At 36.4% G+C, this 17,682-nt stretch overlaps 2 protein-coding genes across 4 annotated transcripts; both read right to left on the bottom strand.

Annotated features, from left to right (window-relative positions):
* Positions 1–846: 846 nt before the first annotated feature.
* On the bottom strand, positions 847–10,458 carry LOC306860718 (KAT8 regulatory NSL complex subunit 2-like). 3 transcript variants are annotated; one of them, XM_079402556.1, is made up of 10 exons: positions 10,313–10,458; positions 9,349–9,591; positions 9,087–9,265; positions 8,422–8,536; positions 8,158–8,321; positions 7,911–8,077; positions 7,603–7,693; positions 3,180–3,433; positions 1,870–2,073; positions 847–1,762 (listed from the first exon to the last, which is right to left on the bottom strand). In XM_079402556.1, exons 1-10 carry the CDS (start codon positions 10,396–10,398, stop codon positions 1,697–1,699), a joined length of 1,569 nt encoding a protein of 522 aa, XP_079258682.1. In that variant the 5' UTR covers positions 10,399–10,458; the 3' UTR covers positions 847–1,696. The 3 variants fall into 3 exon arrangements, with proteins under 3 accessions (XP_079258682.1, XP_079258683.1, XP_079258684.1); XM_079402557.1 differs by having other exon boundaries at positions 9,349–9,632; positions 10,313–10,424; XM_079402558.1 differs by having other exon boundaries at positions 9,349–9,601; positions 10,313–10,422.
* A 24-nt stretch (positions 10,459–10,482) lies between these two features.
* Positions 10,483–16,424, bottom strand: LOC306860717 (DNA mismatch repair protein Mlh3-like). The gene is made up of 13 exons (XM_079402555.1): positions 16,149–16,424; positions 13,521–15,997; positions 13,339–13,440; positions 13,180–13,256; positions 12,940–13,044; positions 12,715–12,799; positions 12,571–12,639; positions 11,849–11,957; positions 11,561–11,720; positions 11,453–11,476; positions 11,247–11,325; positions 10,936–11,084; positions 10,483–10,726 (listed from the first exon to the last, which is right to left on the bottom strand). The coding sequence occupies exons 1-13, from the start codon at positions 16,355–16,357 to the stop codon at positions 10,631–10,633; spliced, it is 3,741 nt and encodes a 1,246-aa protein (XP_079258681.1). The 5' UTR covers positions 16,358–16,424; the 3' UTR covers positions 10,483–10,630.
* Between the last annotated feature and the right edge of the window lie 1,258 nt (positions 16,425–17,682).

Below are 17,682 nucleotides of genomic sequence, written 5' to 3'. Positions count from 1 at the left end.
GCCCGCCCCACTTTCAGTAAAAGGGCCTATCTTGTGCTCCACGTAGCGTTTTCTACGGAAAGTTTTTATTTATAGCCTTGACTTATAAATTTATCTTACTTAGTAGTATTTTTATTTGCTAACGCAGTTAATTTTATTAAGCTCATCGCGTTTTTTTTCGTTAACGTAACGCATCTGCAGTGATTTCATTAATCATGATTTGTGATTAAGCAGCGATTCAGCTTCATTTGTTTTTGTCCGTCAAGATTGACATGCAGTTTGATGTTCTGTGGCCAATCTTTAGCATATGTTTTGATATCTTTAGCATACCCCTTTAAGTGTATAAAACTACTATTTGTTTATTACATTAAGACCAATGCTATTTTCAACTAGACCTATGTTTTGTATTTAACAGTTACCTTGCTCCAAAACACAACTACCCGTTTCATTTTGCAGCTTGGGAAGCAACTAGTAAATGTTCAACAAGACACTATTTCCTTGTCCAGGGTTCTCGCTTTGAAATTACCTTTCCAGTCATTTGATTACTGGATACAGATTCTTTAAAAACAAATCAGTTTGAGACCAGTTCACTAATGTATTACTCTTTTTGTAAACCCTTTGCCTGATTTGAAAAAAAACTAACTCGAAAGAACAGTTCGCTCACAAACCAAACAGTGTTTGCAATCAAGTTCAACCCCACACACAGAACAGCTCATTACTAGAACCATGTATATCCACTATAAATATTTCCATTACTCTGAAGATAAAAACTCCCTGATGTTTCTAGGTTTTCCAAGACCGTGGGAACCCTAACTATCCCAGAGGAGCCCCTTTCATGAGTGCAAATGTATAATTAACAAGAACAAGATGAGTTGTTAAGGTTTATTTTAGTGAACAAATCCCAGTACGAGTCATGAGTATCATATGAAGCCAGAAATTTACTGGATAGAAGAAGTGGGGATGGTGCTTAGACTTTTTGTTGTGAAATACATACCTCATCTTTACCTTATAAAACACAAACTTTGAACTGTGCATATAAGTGTAAAGGTGCAGAGGACAGCAGGGCTCTTCTGACTGTCCCATGTGCACAGGCCGATCAAAAGGAACATCCTTCAGACCAGGGAACATTATGAATAAAACTTGGCTACTGTCTTGATAAATGTCTATTGTGAAGGGTTAAGGAGATTAAAAGAACTAGCAACTGTGAAATAACTTTCAATTGTCAAAGATATGGAAAGCTGGAAAACTTGAACTGTTCCTTTGAACTGAATCGACTTCTCCCATTAGATAACACTGGGAAAGTCAACAGACCATAAGAAGACTTTTATATCAGCCGCTGTTTGAAACCAACAGCTACAGCAAGCTGTGGGCCTTGATTCAGGGCTACAAGAGGATATATGAGTCATGAATATCCTATGGAACCAGAAATGTACTGTATAGAAGGGGGGGTGCTTTACCTTACAAAACACAAACTTCCAACTGTGCATATAACTGTCCTTTTAATTTCACAAGACACTTGCAGTCTATATCAGAACATGTGCTATTGTGCTATTTTAAGTAATGAGAATGTTAGGTTAAAAATGTTTCAGCAATCGAAGCAAACTTCCGGAAATATGGCTTTTAAATAGATATCTGGACTGTTTGAAATATCAACAGAACGACAGCTGAGAAAATCAAGTCACAAGGTGCTCAGGATAAGGCATCTGTTGTTTTCGTGTCAGTCTTTTGATGAATTCTGCATGGGAACTGCTTGTCCAACTGCTTCAAATATTTCAGATTCAACCTGAAAAAGAAGACAGTAGTTCTGGTGCTTAAATGCCATTGGAAGGAACAGCCATACTGCTTTGGTTGCATGGTTTAATTATTCCAACAAGCGACAGTGATAATTACCTGATCTTCCACAGACACCTCGTCTCTCTCTGAGAGCTCAGCATCTTGGGCAGAGCTGTCCAGATCCCCCTGCTCCGTCCCTGTCAGAATGTCCATGGGGGCCTCGGCGATCTCTCTGATGGTCTGGTCTTCTAATGCAAGCGCTGTGTCGAATAGCAAGGGGGACGGGGGACACTGCAAACCCTCATCTTCAACGTCAAGATCCTGCACATCAACAGATTTCAATTACAACAGTGTTAAGGGAAGCAAGAATATTAAAAATCTGGATAATTTTTTTTATGGCCAATAATTAAGAAATTGCTGATACTAAAGTTCTATTAAAGTTCAAAATGCTATTTTGTCACAAATTTAAAATAAAAATCTACAAGTGAATTTGGACATCACTCCATTACAATCTGCAATATGAAAAATTTATATTTTGAGATTTGCTAAAGGTTACAATTAACTGTTATTAAAATATTAATGTTTTTAAAGATTAAAAATTACAGTAAATGTAAATTAAATAGGACAAAATGTCTAATATCAACTGTTCTCTAATATTGGCTGATAACTGAAATGAATCAAAACATTGTGCACTGATGATGTGCTTAAAAAACAAACCAAAAAAAAATTCTAATTTATATCCAAAACAAAATATACAAAATATAATACGAATGGCCATTGGATTATTTTGAGATTCAATAATGTTTTTTCATATAACCTCTTCTTTTATGAATCTTAATTAAATGGCAAAGTTCTTCGAACTAAAGTCCATTCATTTACAGTACATCTAAATATTACTAAACATGTCAACATTGCATTCGGTTGTCAACAGCCAAATAACCAGCAAACAAAATATGGGTAAACTGGCAATACTGTGTGTTTTTGAATGCAAGCAATGGGAACAAGTAATGGAAAAAGCACATAAATAGTTTGTAGCATAACAGGAAAATGAGATGTTTCCAAAAACGAGTTTAAATGAGAGGTTTTACTGTGGGCACACAGAAAATGTCAGAAGCAAAATTCAAGGAAGATGACTGCTGAACATCCAGATTAATTTGTTTTTCATTCATGTGAGGCTATGAGATATGATTTACACAGCAGGGGACATGTTTGAGCAGCACTGTTTGCAGGCATGTAGATACTTGATGGATACCTTAGCAATCTGAAGAGGGAGCAAGGTGTTTTGGTAAACAAATTTAATGCAGATTGCTGAGTTAATTGCTCTGATAATAAGAAGCTTAGTGTGAAGGGATGTGCCAAAACACATGAGGAAAGCAACTGCACACAGCGACTTTAGTTTTAATGAGAAAAACCAACACAATTCATACATCACTGAATTCCAGAGGTAGATTTTCTGTTGGCTGGAGCTCTGCAGCACTGAGGTACATGTCTGTGGGCGCAGATGCCAGCTGCTCCGGGGCAATAGACTCCTGCTCAGGCTGGTACATGGGTGGAGGCAGGGACAGGTGCAGAGGACAGCGGGGCTCTTCTGACTGTCCCATGTGCACAGGCCGATCACATGGAACGTCCTTCAGACCAGGGCACATTTTGAATAAAACTTGGCCACTGTCTTGATAAATGTCTGTTGTGAAGGCTTAAGGAGATTAAGAGAACTAGCACTGGCATAACTGCGAAATAACTTTCAAATGTCAAAGATATGGAAGGCTGGAGGAGGTGGAAAACTTGAACTGTTCCTTCGAACTGAATCGACTTCACCCATTAGATAACACTGGGAAAGTCAACAAAGCATAAGAAGACTTTTATATCAGCCTCTGTTTGAAACCAACAGCTACAGCAAGCTGTGGGCCTTCATTCAGGGCTACAAGAGCATATATACATCAATATAGATGTATGCCCATATAAACAAAGAAAAATACACAAACATTTAACATATAACTAAATAAATATGCATATTTCCATTCAAACGTTTGGGGTTTTTAAGGTTTAAAAAAAAGAAAATAAATTAACACTTATTCAGCAAAGATGCATTTGAAGAGTTTATTTGCAAAAACAGAACTCCTTTTTTTATATAAAAAAAATAGTTTATTATATGTTTTTATTTTGTTTTATTGTGATAGTTTGCTGTATTTTTAGTAATTTTTTTACCTAATCAAAATGACCCAACTGCAGTTTGATTGAGATTAATTGGAATGCACAATGAAAAAACCAGTGGTGGGCCGTCAGGGCCAGCAAAGCCTTCTCTGCTGGCCTAAACACTATCAGAATTAGTTTGAATTTTTTTTTTTTTCATGAATGTGTATTAAATTATTTCCAATAGTCTATTTTCTTCATTTCATAGCTTTTCTCTTGGTTGCGCTGCTTCCAGTAGTGTATGTTTATATTAGAGCTTTTATCCAATCATATTTCTGCAATCGCGTTGCCAGGGTCAAAGAAATCTGCCTAATGGATGCTTCCACATAGACCACGAACATTTGCGCAATGAAAATGCAAATATATTTTTCCGTCCAGTCCGATGAATCTTTTGAGTTTCGCAAAGCAAAAACACAGGCCGTCCAATAAGATTTGAGTATTACATCACATGACCAGAGCAACTGCTGTTACCCAAAAGGTCGACGTGAGTACTTTTTCCGCAAGAGAGAAGAGTGAATGCTGAGTTATTGTTATTTATGTTCTTTATACAGAATAACATTTCTATTAATTCTCCTCTGGATTATGTGATCTGAAGAGCAGAGTCCACTATCTTCCAGGAGCAGGAGTGTTTATGAGTCAGCTCGTTCACTAGACCTGTCAATCATGTAATCATATCTCTTGCTCTTCCGTATATATATATATATATATATATATATATATATATATATATATATATATATATATATTTTAGGGCCGGGACTCGATTAAAAAAATTAATCTAATTAATTAGAGGCTTTGTAATTAATTAATCAAAATTAATCGCATTTTAAATCGCATATAAATATTTGACCTGAGAACTGTGAGAAGTAAGTTTTTTTTATATGGATTTTTAAATTTCCCATCCACAAGGCCAACCAAAGCGGTCTCATCAGCTTCTTTGTCCATGTTCACTGTGGTTTGTTTTTGGCTGTTTCTCAATATGCGTTCTTCAGCGATCTTGCGTCCTTGTGTTCTCGTTCTATGTCATCATTAACCGCCGAAGTTCAGTTCCAATTCTCAAGAACGCAAGTACAGAGGATGCATGAAAGTGCCCGGATATGTTCTTGAAACTGAGGATGCATCGAGTGCAGACTTGAGAGAATCGAGCCGTTAGAAATCCCAGAAAACGCTGTGGGTGGCCGGTGTACGGAAGCCTGTAAGCTTTAAAGTCGCTCTCGCAAATACTTAACGGCTCTTCAAGTTGAAAGTAAACATTTATCGTTTTGTTTTGGTTAATTTTAATAAAGTTATAAGACCCGGAGAAAGTCTGCATTTTTATTGGCATATTAAAATGAATCTTAACAGTAAAACATATAATGCTGTAAAATAAAACAATACAATTAACGTTATATGAAAGTAATATCTATAATAGTATGAAATGTTTTAAAAAGTTATGACATTTTGTAATATTTATTGTTCATTGGCCGTTTCTTATGCTGAAACTATGCGGTCAGTTAAGCAGGAATGCAGTACATCTCAATTCTCATAAGTGTGCGTTCTGTGTTCTCGCGTCCTTCCGAGTTCGTTCTTCCAAGGAAGCTTGGCAAGACCGGTCTCCACGAGAACGCAAGTCCGTTCTTTGCGCTAGTTGGTGCTCCAGTATAATCGGTCCGCCGAAACTCATCCAGTGAGAAACGTTCCGCGGTGCAAAAATAAGTGCGATTAAAATGCGTTAAAAAAATTTAACGCGTTATTTTTGTGTAATTAATTCATCTAAATTAACGCGTTAAAGTCCCGGCCCTAATATATATATATAAATAAAAAAATAAACATTTTTCTACACATGAAATATGAAAGCAAATAGACCTATAATTGTGAAGATAGATTTTCTGTATGTTTTTATGCAGCTCGTGGTATTTATTTGAACAATAAAGGATGTTTATGACACATGACAAGCGATCAGTCCATTATAAAACATACAAAGAGTGCACGTCTCCCTATTATAGAATCAAAATCCATTTTAGATCACATTCGGAAGTTATTACAAGCACTCGATGATTTAAAGTGGGTTTTGAGCAAAAACGTTAATTACATTTTCAATGTAGCTTGATGCTAATTGTACCTCTAATTATTTCAGATGTATTGTAAGCATTATGGGTATTTTGTGTTTCTAATGAAGAAACAAGTTATTTCTTAATTTAATGCAGTATATTGAGCAGCGGACGATGTAAACCACACGAGATATATACGCTACATGAAGAAAAAATGCACTGTTGGTCGGCGCGTGCAGGCGTGAATTAGCAGAAGGCAAACATTCGTTTTGTGCTCGGTGTGAAAGCAACATTCACTTTTTTTCGCATCGTGCTCAGTGTGGAAAGGTCTTAAGGCCTTCAGAATCAACAGTGCAGACGTCTGTAGCTTAAAATCAATGGCAATGAAACCGTTGTTTTAACCAATCAGATTTCGAGTTGGCAGCACCAGGGCCACCTAGCAGGCTTACGATAGCGTCAGCATTTTCTCGTCTTTTGATTGAATGCTCAGAGAGCGCACTAGTCAAAGCTAGCAAACAGCATCTGTAAATAATTTGTTTTCACAGTATTATTAATGTTTCTCAGGTTTCTTACCGTATATGCTGTGTACAGTGCGTTATTGTATATTTTCAGTGCATTCTGAAAAGTATTTGCCTTTTTGTAAATACTAGAGTAATTACTAGAGTATGGCAGGTTAAATTTCATTTTTGCCTTTTTTTTTATTATTACTTTATGCGTTGTATTCTAATGTTATTTGCAAGATATAAAGCCAGGTTTAAGTTTCCGTAAGAATATCTCAGTTTCCGAGTCGAGCTGTATTAAGGGGGCTTTTCCTCCGGCCGCAGCGCCGCTGGCAGAGAGGCGGGGAGAGTCGGCGTGAAGATGAGAGTCCTAGGGGTACGTTAAAACACATGTATACAATTTTTTTCATCGTCTTGTATGAATTTTTTTATGTTACTTGCTCGCTTTCCCGGTAAAGCTGCGCTAACTAGTATTTTCCTCCCGCAGCGCGCGGGGAGACTCGTTAAGACGAAAAGCAGTTAGAGTTCGTTAAATTGTTAGGTCAACTTTAAAACACATGTAATTGCCTTATTTGTTTTATATCAATGTTATCTGTAAGGTATAAATACGTTCAAGTTAATAAATGTCTGTAAGAACATTTACAATGTTAAAAAACATTCATATTTCAATTAAATCCCATTCAATTAAGTTCATATTCACTATAGAATCCTGCAAATATGTATGTATCATGTAAGGAGCCAGCAGAACTGTTTTCAACATTGATAAGAAGAAATGTTTCTTGAGCAGCAAATCAGCATATAAGAATGATTTCTGAAGGATCATGTGCCACTAAAGACTAAAGTAATGGCTGTTGAAAATTACCATCACAGGAATAAATTACATTTTAAAATGTTAAAAAAAGAAAAAAAATTTAATTGTGTATGTCATAGTATTACTGCTTTACTGTTTTTAAATCAAATAAATGCAGCCTTGGTGAACATGAGACTTTTAAAAAATCTTGAAACCCCAAATTTTTCAACAGTAGTGTGTTTTGTGTGTATGTAATAGGCGTGGTAATAGTATTAAAATATTGAGTGAAAAATAAAAAGAGACCTGAACAGTTAAAGATATATTGGGCACAAAAGGATACGAGAAACACAGTGTCGTGTCATTGGCAGACACTGATTTGAACAGCGTGTCCCTTCCACAAAGGAAATACATCTCTGGCCTAAACGCATTGCCTGCGCAGAAATAAAACACACAAGAGAATTAAAATATGCACGAATAACATTAATAAAATTTACAGAGCATGACAGTAAGCTCAGACTGACAGTATGGGAAAGCCAATAAAATTTCATTTAGGTCTGTCTCATATGGCAGTGTGCAGTGTCTAAATCATCTATTGTCTTTCTTAAGAGAAAAAAACACCTAAGAAATTATTAGAAAGTACATTCATACCTGTGGCGTTCCTCCCTCAGTAATCGCTTGTCTTCTCTGTCTGAGCTGGCGATGCAGCAAAGCCTCCACACCATAACGACGGCGATAACGTCGTAGAGCCTTTAATTTTTTCAGATTCTCTCGTTCCTTCGTAGACAGCCCCTCTGGACCCGTTAAGAGGCTGCTCCCTTGTATCATGGCACACAAGTGAGTATATATGTTGACTGGATATGTGATATCATGAAATCAAAGAATGACGCTCCCTTACCAACTGTCTCATGTTCAATTTTGCGGCTGTGCAGGTAGCGTCGTTTCTTTTCTTTTAGTAAATGTTGCAGACGTTTAAATTGGTCAATGTAAAGGGACTGAAGTCTAATTAGCTTTTCACGTGTGATGAGTGCCACTTCCTCTGCTGTGTACACACCCGCATGCCTGTAGAATGTCACGCTTCATTAATTGACATCTCCAGTGCCATTTATAAAACTAAATTTGACAAAGCAGATAAGTAAAATAAAACTGAGGAATGTCTCACTTTAAAGGGTCTTCGTGGTCGCTGTCAAGACTTTCATCTTCACTGCCGGGGTCTCCTCTCCATGTCTGATCCAAAACAACAGGATCCTGCTCCTCTTCACTCCAACTCTCCTCATCTATACAAGGAAATAATTATAGAATATATCACCATAACAATCACACGCAACATTGCGTCTCTTATAGAATTTTATTTTATTCTGTTATATTCAGATCTATTAAATGTTCCATCAAATACTAAATAAAACAAAATATGACTTTAGTAAATCTCTCTCTCTCTATATATATATATATATATATATATATATATATATATATATATATAAATAAGACAAATATTAGTTATCAGCCTTTGATGCAAGTTAAGACAGCAGGAAACTGCATTTGTTTTATACAATTTAATAAGCTGTATTCTGTTTCAGAGAAGCATTTCCATTTTGAATCATTTCTAAGGTACAAATAATTTGAACTTATTAATATTCATAATTGGTTCTTTTGCTACTTATAATACACTTCACACATTAAATGTTAGAGCAGAGGTCAATTCACACATGCACAGGTTTGTTTGCATCACATCCAGACTTTAAAGTGATTTCTCAATGTTCACAAGGCCAAAAGCATGCCTGTTAATAAGTAATGGCACATGATTAGAAGCAAGTTACATCTCACCTAGTATGCGACTTGCTTCACTACGGCCCTCTTGACTGTGAGCTCCAGTTTCTGGCCGACTGTAGCCACTGAGCTGAGACAGCAAGACTTCTGGGGAAGGTCCTGAAGCGGATGCCTTCCGCATTTGAGCTTGCTGAACCAAAGCATTTCTGCGTGCATGCTCAGCACAGAACGATACCCTAAGAAAAAAAAACAACAACATTATTGGTCAATTATTTATAGTAGGTAGTAAGCATGTTAAGGGAGTAAACAAACACCTCACCCCTCTTTTTTCTCTGGTTTTGGGGCTGCATTGGGGCAGCGCTTTCCATTCTTGTTAGACACATAGCTGCATTGCCTGTAGGGAGCATTTTTATCTTCAAGTACGTGTTTAATGCAGAACTCTATGCCCTCCAGACGAGGCTGTGAACAGGGTCTCTGGGTGTAAGAGCAGGTCTGAGGTTCTTGAGCACGAGCAGCTTGAGTCACTCGACCTCTGCTGGACGGCAACACGTGGATCCGAATCCTGTTCATCACTGATGCAGTGAGAAAGCCAATAGAAGCAATCTAATACAGACACCATAATATTACAGTACAACATTACTGCATAAATATTTTGGCAGAAATTAACCAAGCTTAACAGAGAATGCATAGAGAATAACTATGAAATTATAGATTTAAAATAACTTTTACCATTTTATTATATCCACATCAAAATTTTAAAACTCCCTGATATTTCATGACCTAATACTTACACTCCCTTAACAGACCACATGTCATGGATGTTGCACTTCATTGTAATGACTGTATTTAAATATAAATTGACCAAAAATGTCCAAAACGCAGCATATAAAATAATTATGCAAACCTACTAAAGATAAACACTGACTTAAAACAATTTAACATTTTAACATAACATGATAGCGTTACTGTACACAGCACGTGATCAGATTCCGTTAAAGCATGTGTATAAATATTCAATTCTTTAACTGTATTAGCAAAAAACGGTAACGTAAACATAAAAGAAGCTGCAAGTCCTCAAACATTATTAGAGATAACGAAGATTAACGTTTTAATCTCATGCAGAAAGCGCCAAATTCATCCGTCAGTGCTGCTCGGCCATCTTTGAATTGGGAGGGTAAAATACTCTTGGTTTAAACTGAAATAATTAATCGATATATATCATCCGTTTAGTCCTAGACTGTTTTAGTGCGTTATAATTAGTAATTTTTACGTGCAAAACTCACCTATAAAGTAATACTTTGTAATCGTTCACGCGAGACCTTCCAGCGATCGACGCAATGCTCAACAATGAGCTGTGGAGGAACGTCATTCATTTTAGCGCCCTCCTACGTTTACGTTGATTGGACCACGACCTTTCAAGAAACAATTCGATTGGAGGAAAGGACTCCGAGATCGAGTATAGTCATTTATTATTGGCTACTCTATCTCAGAGCAGTGTTGCTGGCAAAGGGTGACACATAATAAAAGCCAGCAAATAACAGAAGCAGACTATTTCTTTTAAATTAAATAATTTAATACAAACGCGTAAAGTGCTTGTAAATTCATGTTTTGTTTTGTGCAATAGATTGATCTTTTCCGTAGAGCAGCCATGACTTGTACATTCTTCTCAATTTCCTCAGATTTGGTCTGGGAAGATCCTGTGGGGATATAAAAATGAAAATATCAAAGAAAAACATAACAAAACATAGGAAAAAACTCAATATATATATGTATGTGTGTGTGTGTGTGCTATAGCTGATCATTATATGCTTTATCAGTACTTATGATATTCAAACATGTTTATAATTGACAAAAAAGTGCACTGTACTTACAAAATCAGATTTGTTGCAGATTAGTTGAAACATACCTGTGGCTCTTCCAAGTGGTGAATATCAGCCAAAGGGACGATTGACGGTCTTCCGTGAGCACACTGGAAGGGAAGCTGACAAGAGGAGAGCGAGCTCACCAGACTACAGCACTCCTCTCTACTCAAGATGTCATTGAACTTAATTGCTCCTGTTAAAATAAATAATATTATAAAATATATTGAAAATGCTAACTATAGGAAATAAATATCCCGGCATATGTTTAAAAATGAGACATTTCCTGTGTTCCCTGTAACAGTTTCTAAATAGAATGTGTTTCAACTGAACCCAGTGGTGAATGTATAATACCAACCATGACAAGCTTGCGAGGCGAGCACATTATGAACTGTCAGAGGCAGCGTTCCTCTCACTCTTCCTGTTGAGCGGAGAAGCTGCAAACATGAGTCAAAGGACAAAATTGGTCATAAATGTATCCTTCAAGCTGTATCCAAAATCAGACCATTTGTAGTATTCTGTTCACAGATTAGATACAAATCATGTGTGGTCATGCTGGTTCACCTCAATGTGTTCTCGCAGATAGTCCTACAAAATAAAACATACAATTAAAGTCTAAACTGAGTTGAAATAATTTTTTTTTTTAAAACAAACATTAGAACTAAGTCTGACCTCTGCAATGGTTTTAATTACCGACCGTCTTCCACGGCGGAGCTCTGTACTTTCTTTCTCTATGAAACATGTGGGAAGTCTCTCCAAAAACACACTCAGTGACTCACTCTTTGGGAAACTAACATCTAAAGCAAGACCCCTCAGGAAGGCCTGACAAGACCTTCAAGAACAAAAGAAAGATTTATGGCACTGTTCCGCGAAGGTGCAGAATTAATTGAACACACGTGTACGTTTCAGAGAGAAGATGACGGTAGAAACAGGAATGTTGACTCAAACAGCTGCACTGACCTCAGAAGTCTCAATTCCTCTTCAGTTACATTAATCTCTAAGGGTGGGGTTACACTTGAAGAACACAGTCTCGTTTTTCCAGGTGTGTCTGGGTCATCCTCATAGGAGTCTACATAAAACAACAAGCAGGGTGTGGGAAAAATACACTGAATGCTTACTTCACTTGAAGTGTATTAGCCTTTTTAACGCTTTTACATGGAATTTATTTTGTTCTTCTCTTCCTATAAGTTCGGGGTCAGTAAGATTTGAACATTTTTGAAAGGAGTCTCTTATGCATTTTTAAAAAATAATAATAATAATAATAATATTATAACGTAATAATGATATATTGTAATAATGAAATATTATTACAATGTTTTCTGTTTTTTTATACATGTTAAAATGCATGATGGGAAAGCTGAATTTTCAGCATCATTACTCCAGTCTTCAATGTCACATGTTCCTTCAGAAATCACTCTAATATCCATATTTGGTGCTCAAAAACAATATTTATCAACGTTGAAAACATTTGTGCTGATTCATATTTTTTTGAAAACTTTGATACATTTTTTAAAGGACTGCATTTATTTTAAATAGAAATTGTTTGTATAAATGTCTTTACTGTTATTTTTATTTAATTTATGAAACTTTGGAGTATAAAGTCTTCATTTCTTACTTAGAAAATCATAATCATCCCAAACTTTTGAATGGTACTGTTTAACCCATATATCATTAGCATTTACCTGTTACCAACCCTTCCAGTCGAACTCTTTCATGGGCAGCATGTTGATCAACCAACACTAGAAGATTTCCTGCAGGTGGAAGCAATGACAAATGTTTAGGACATCATCACACCATTCAACGTAATGATTTTCAGCCTGCGGCACCTTCATTTGTACTGCTTTCAGAGGCTTCCTGCTCTGTTGTGTTTATCAAACAAGCAAGGAACTTCTTGTCCACTTGATTGATGACCTGAAGTAAAAATACAACAACACAATCTTAGGTTAATTTTCACCACATAAGAAAAAGGCTATGCTTTGTGACATTGCTATTTTAAGTGTCTAGCCTTGCCAGTTCCTCAAAGCACAAAAAGGAAGGGTAAAAATACTTACTCTCATTGTATGGATCATATTTTTGGTAAACCGGTATGGGTAAAGAATATTGTGGATTTTCACAGCAAGACCTTCAGCTTGACCACTGGTTACATCCACAGCAACCTTTTAATTAATAGAATATGTGAGTCAAATTAATTGGAATCTTTTCAACAAAAATATTTATTTACATTAATTAAAATCTGTATTAAATAAGGTTAATTAAAACTCTTTAAATTATTAAATTAGTAGTCTTTTTACCTCTGGAGGCCGTATGAACACTGGGTTACTCCATTCTGAGAATAAAGTCGATAGCGAATCAGGACCTTGGGCATCCTCTTAAAAGAGTAAGAAGAAAAACAATTACTTAATGTGCACTAAAAAGCTAATTTCAGTCCTGATGTCAGACTAGAGCTGTACCTCTGCTGTCTATCCCTGAGTTAAGGGCTCTTTCTGCTCTGGGTTTGGGCAGAAAGGGAAGTACAACGTCTGTGTGAAATGGATAACACCTGTACTCAAATCCTATGAGCAAAGAGAAGCTGATTATAATATAAATATCTCTACATTAGTGATCCAAAAATGGCTCACTGAATTTCTCCCACCTGTTCTTGAAATAACACTGACCGCCATGTTAGTGACATCTGTGGTACATGGCACTTGAGTCTCCTGCACAGGAGGAGAGTTGTATTTGCTGAGCCCTGTAACTTGGTTGATGTAAACCAGCTTTCCTAACCAACTGTCATAATGAGCCAGCCAGCTGCTGGACATTGGGATTGTTTCAACACATTCATTTGTAGCCTGACCTTCATTTCCTATGTTGCTGCACTGAGGATTATGCTGAGAGGTTACGCTGGCTTCATCAACAGAGTTCACACTTCCTACAAAGCAAGTCACATTCTTGTTGCAGAGGTGTGACTGTGAGTCTTCTAAAACGGAGGAAGTGTCCGGTATTGTGGTGCCCTGCTCATTTAGAGTGAAGATTGGAGTTTCATGGACAACTGAATCAACAGTTCCAGTGCATCCAAATAAAACATCTTCTAAGAGGCTTTTTTCTAATTCACAGGACTCTTCTTGAAAGTGTGAGTCTTGCACAACTGGGAAAGATGAACTTTCCACAGTAAGAACGTCTGCATCTCTGCTGACCTCGCTGAATGGCTTTTTGTCTTGTTTTAAATAGGAACATTTGGCAGCCAGTGACAGTTTGTCTGCCTTGTTCAATGATGAAGATTCAGCAGAACATTCAGAACTATTTGGAGAATGAGCACCTGATATGTTCCTCAATAAGGGCTTGTCTAAATCTTCTAAACACCAAGTAGTTCCTACAAAGCAGTCATTGGATTTTCTAGAAGACACTGGATTTAAAAGGCTTGTTTTTTCCGTACTTGGTTGTTTTTTCTCAGCGCCCTTCCCAAACAACCTTTTGAACTTGTCAAGAGATCCCGTTTCAAAAGACAGAGCTAATTTACGACATGGCGCAGCTCTAGAAGTCTTTGAGTTGGTACCATAAAAATCATGTTTGTCTTCTTGAGTGTCATTTAACGACAACTTCCTCTTTTTTGGAGACATTTTATTTGGGAAGCAGAATTTTTTCAAACTATCTTCTGCCTCTTTTCCATCTATAATTGAAATCTTTTGGTTTTTGCTTCCCGTCACATTGTTGTTAACTGGCAAATCATTATGGTTTATACTTGGACAAACTGCACTTTCATCTTCTTTGCAATTGTTATTAATTTCTGTAGCATCTGCAAACGTGGTCCGCAAAGACAATTCTGCCTGGAGCACTTTTTCTGCTTCTGATTCTTCACTGGAGAAGGTTTCAGTGTTTGTTGACACCTTCTCCAACATTTGAACACCACCAGAGATGTCCGCAGTACTTGCATTATCCTTCTTCTCAGACAATGCATCACACTCTTCACGTGTTTCCTCAGCACTGAGATTTTGTACTGCCACAGGAGTCTTTGCATTCCTCACTGGACTACTTGATGGACCATCACTGCCACTCATGGAAAACTCTGTCACCAGGTTTTCTTTAGTAAGGAATGCTTTGACACCTTCTTCAATGCAGATGAGCACATTATCCCAATCTTTGAACTCTATCAAAGACTTGGCTGGTTCGAGGCATATGTCATACTCTGAGTAATGGCATTTGATATTCAACACATAGACGCCATGGAGATCACATCCGCCCCTTTGTTTGGGGCTTGATGTTAACGGATATGCAGTCGGGCTGTTGTTTTGTCTGACAGCACTGCTTACTCTTTTCAAAAGGCAGTTGAGTGTTTTATGAATGCGTGTCTTCAGAAGAAGCCTCCTATTTACAAACAGGAACTGCAAGCTGTTATTGTAGTGACCCTCACGGCCGATGTGACCGGTCATTTCGAACTGCTCATGGACGTAATTGACCTCTCTGAGCTTTTGAGCTCGACTCAAGCCATGAATCTGCACAAACCTGTAATAGGTACAGCTTGTTTTGGAGAGCTGCACCATCATGTGGGCAGAATTTTCTTTTTTCACTGTAAACGACACAGAAGGGTGCATCAGAGATATGGCCTCCACTCTCTGACGGATGCGTTCGGTTTCTAAAACAGCATCCATTCTCTTTCTTCGAACTGGCATGTTGTGGAAGAGATTGTAGACAGACACGGTCGTCCCTGCGGAGGGACGAACGGTTTGAGCTTCAACAACATCCAGTGCATTTGTTTCATTAAAAGTTTTAACATATGTTTTCACCGACAGCTTAGTCCTAGATGATATTTCGACCATTTCTGCCAGAGAGACTATACTGGAAATTGCTTCCCCTCTGAACCCATAAAAGCGGAGATTTTCCAGATCCTCCAGTGAGCTGCATTTGCTTGTGTTGTATCGCAGACCCACTCTTTCCATGTCCTCCCGGCATATTCCCGCGCCATTGTCGATCACCTGAAGCTTGCAGGCCTCTATGTCTATTTTGACAGCCACACATGTTGCTCCAGCATCGATGCTGTTCAATATGAGCTCCTCCACACATTGCTGCAATGAGAAAATAGTAACGGCAGAGCGCAGCTGTGCTTGAACATCTTTGGGCAAACTCTTGATCATTCTGAAAGACATACATATTAAAACCCTTTAATGCAAGAAGGCGAAAAAAATCAAATTAAACATTAATCAAAAATGTAAATAACGACGCACGTGAGAGAATTACAATTACTCTTTTCATTTGAATGAATAATTAAATTAATATGTGTTTATACCTCTTTGGTGAGTTGTGAGTTTGAATTTGTAACTGAACGTGGAGTAAACAGCCGTCTGTCAGCTTTGACAGTTGCCATGTAACAACACCGGGAAGTTTGCTAAAGTTAGTTGTGATTGTCGTTAAGATGTATTTCGGTCCTTTTCCTTTACCGCTCACTGTAATAGGACGTTCCTGTAACCTATAAATAACGTTTGTATGACAATTCATTCAGTAATTCATTTAAGTGGTACAACCTACTTTTACAAACAGCAACGCTGTGAACTGCAGCGGAAATGACGTTGAAGGAAACGCCGCAGCGTGAAGCAAGCGACCGTAGAACAAGCAGCAACATACTAGTGCAACATAAAACGTCATGAATAAAATTACTCCATAATCCAAATAAATAATCAAGTCACATTAATATTTTGGGAATTATACAATAATTATTATATATTTTTAATAGAAAGTACCAAAGTCATTTCTATTTGTTTTTGCAGAACCTAAATAAGCTTAATGTTAATAATGATACATAGGTCAACTTTGATTACATTTCATCAGTGAAAATAAAACAAAACATTAAAATAAAAATACTCCATATTAAGATATACGCTCATATTGAGTAAATTAGTTGGTTTACTGCCTTTTTTAAAAACAATTTGTAATAATTCTAACAATATTTATATTATATCATGCAATTTAACTCATGGAAAATGAGCAAATGACAGAATAGAAGTTTTTTCCACTAAGAAAAGCTGTAGCATCTATTATTTTTGTGTATTATGTTATTTATTTTTGAAATTTAACTGGGAAAACAAATAAAATTAATTAAAAATACTTATAATAGTTAATAATATAATATAATATAATATAATATATAATAAATGTAATAATCGAATTGATAAATAAAATGTATACATTGGTTATTTATAATAACAATAATTATTATTATTATTGTTGTTGTTGTTAATGATTATGATTATTATTATTTAATAAACAAAATTCATAATATTTATATTTAATATAAATTCATAATCACATATTCTATATTTATAAACATATTTGCAATTTAAATTTTTTTTTTTTTTTTTTTTACTTATAAGAAATACACATTTATTTTTATATTTTATATTAGATTTAATATAAAAATATTAAAAGTAATCTAAACATTATTGTATATAATAAATTGGATTATTTTCAGATTTTCAAAAAACTAATTTCTCCATTTCAGCCTACATTGTGTCAGCTTGAATGAGATGGAGAATCCGAGAGAGAGAGAGAGAGAGAGAGAGAGAGAGAGAGAGAGAGAGAGAGAGTTTGATGGTGGTCAGCAGTAAATCTTCACTGCTCTCCAGGGTGCTGAAGTGTGTTGCTACTGGATGTGGGGGACATCGTGGCATGTTATTGGTGACCTTCACAGATAAAGATGTGTCATCAGTAAGCTTTAATGAATTAGTGTATAATAGTTAAAACATAAATAGTGCCATGTAATGCATGAAAAGCTTGTTGAAAAGCCACTAATAATACATTTTCACTTGTCACAGCATGTTGTAGTA

Source organism: Barbus barbus, assembly GCF_936440315.1.
Source record: "Barbus barbus genome assembly, chromosome: 41".
Classification (NCBI taxonomy): Eukaryota; Metazoa; Chordata; class Actinopteri; order Cypriniformes; family Cyprinidae; genus Barbus; species Barbus barbus.
This window is presented reverse-complemented; position numbering and strand designations above follow the sequence as displayed.

What these genes read in the sequence shown, in the direction of transcription:
- LOC306860717 (XM_079402555.1), bottom strand. Translation starts at nt 16,357, where the DNA reads ATGAATTGTCATACAAACGTTATTTATAGGTTACAGGAACGTCCTATT. An exon ending in ACTGGAAGGGTTGGTAACAG is followed by an intron (nt 11,958 to 12,570) that starts GTAAATGCTAAT and finishes TGTTTTATGTAG; the next exon opens with ACTCCTATGAGGATGACCCA. An exon ending in CGCCTCGCAAGCTTGTCATG is followed by an intron (nt 11,085 to 11,246) that starts GTTGGTATTATA and finishes TTATTTTAACAG; the next exon opens with GAGCAATTAAGTTCAATGAC.
- LOC306860718 (XM_079402556.1), bottom strand. Translation starts at nt 10,398, where the DNA reads ATGACGTTCCTCCACAGCTCATTGTTGAGCATTGCGTCGATCGCTGGA. An exon ending in AATTGAACATGAGACAGTTG is followed by an intron (nt 8,078 to 8,157) that starts GTAAGGGAGCGT and finishes CCATGATACAAG; the next exon opens with GGAGCAGCCTCTTAACGGGT. An exon ending in TACCTCTGGAATTCAGTGAT is followed by an intron (nt 2,074 to 3,179) that starts GTATGAATTGTG and finishes GTTGATGTGCAG; the next exon opens with GATCTTGACGTTGAAGATGA.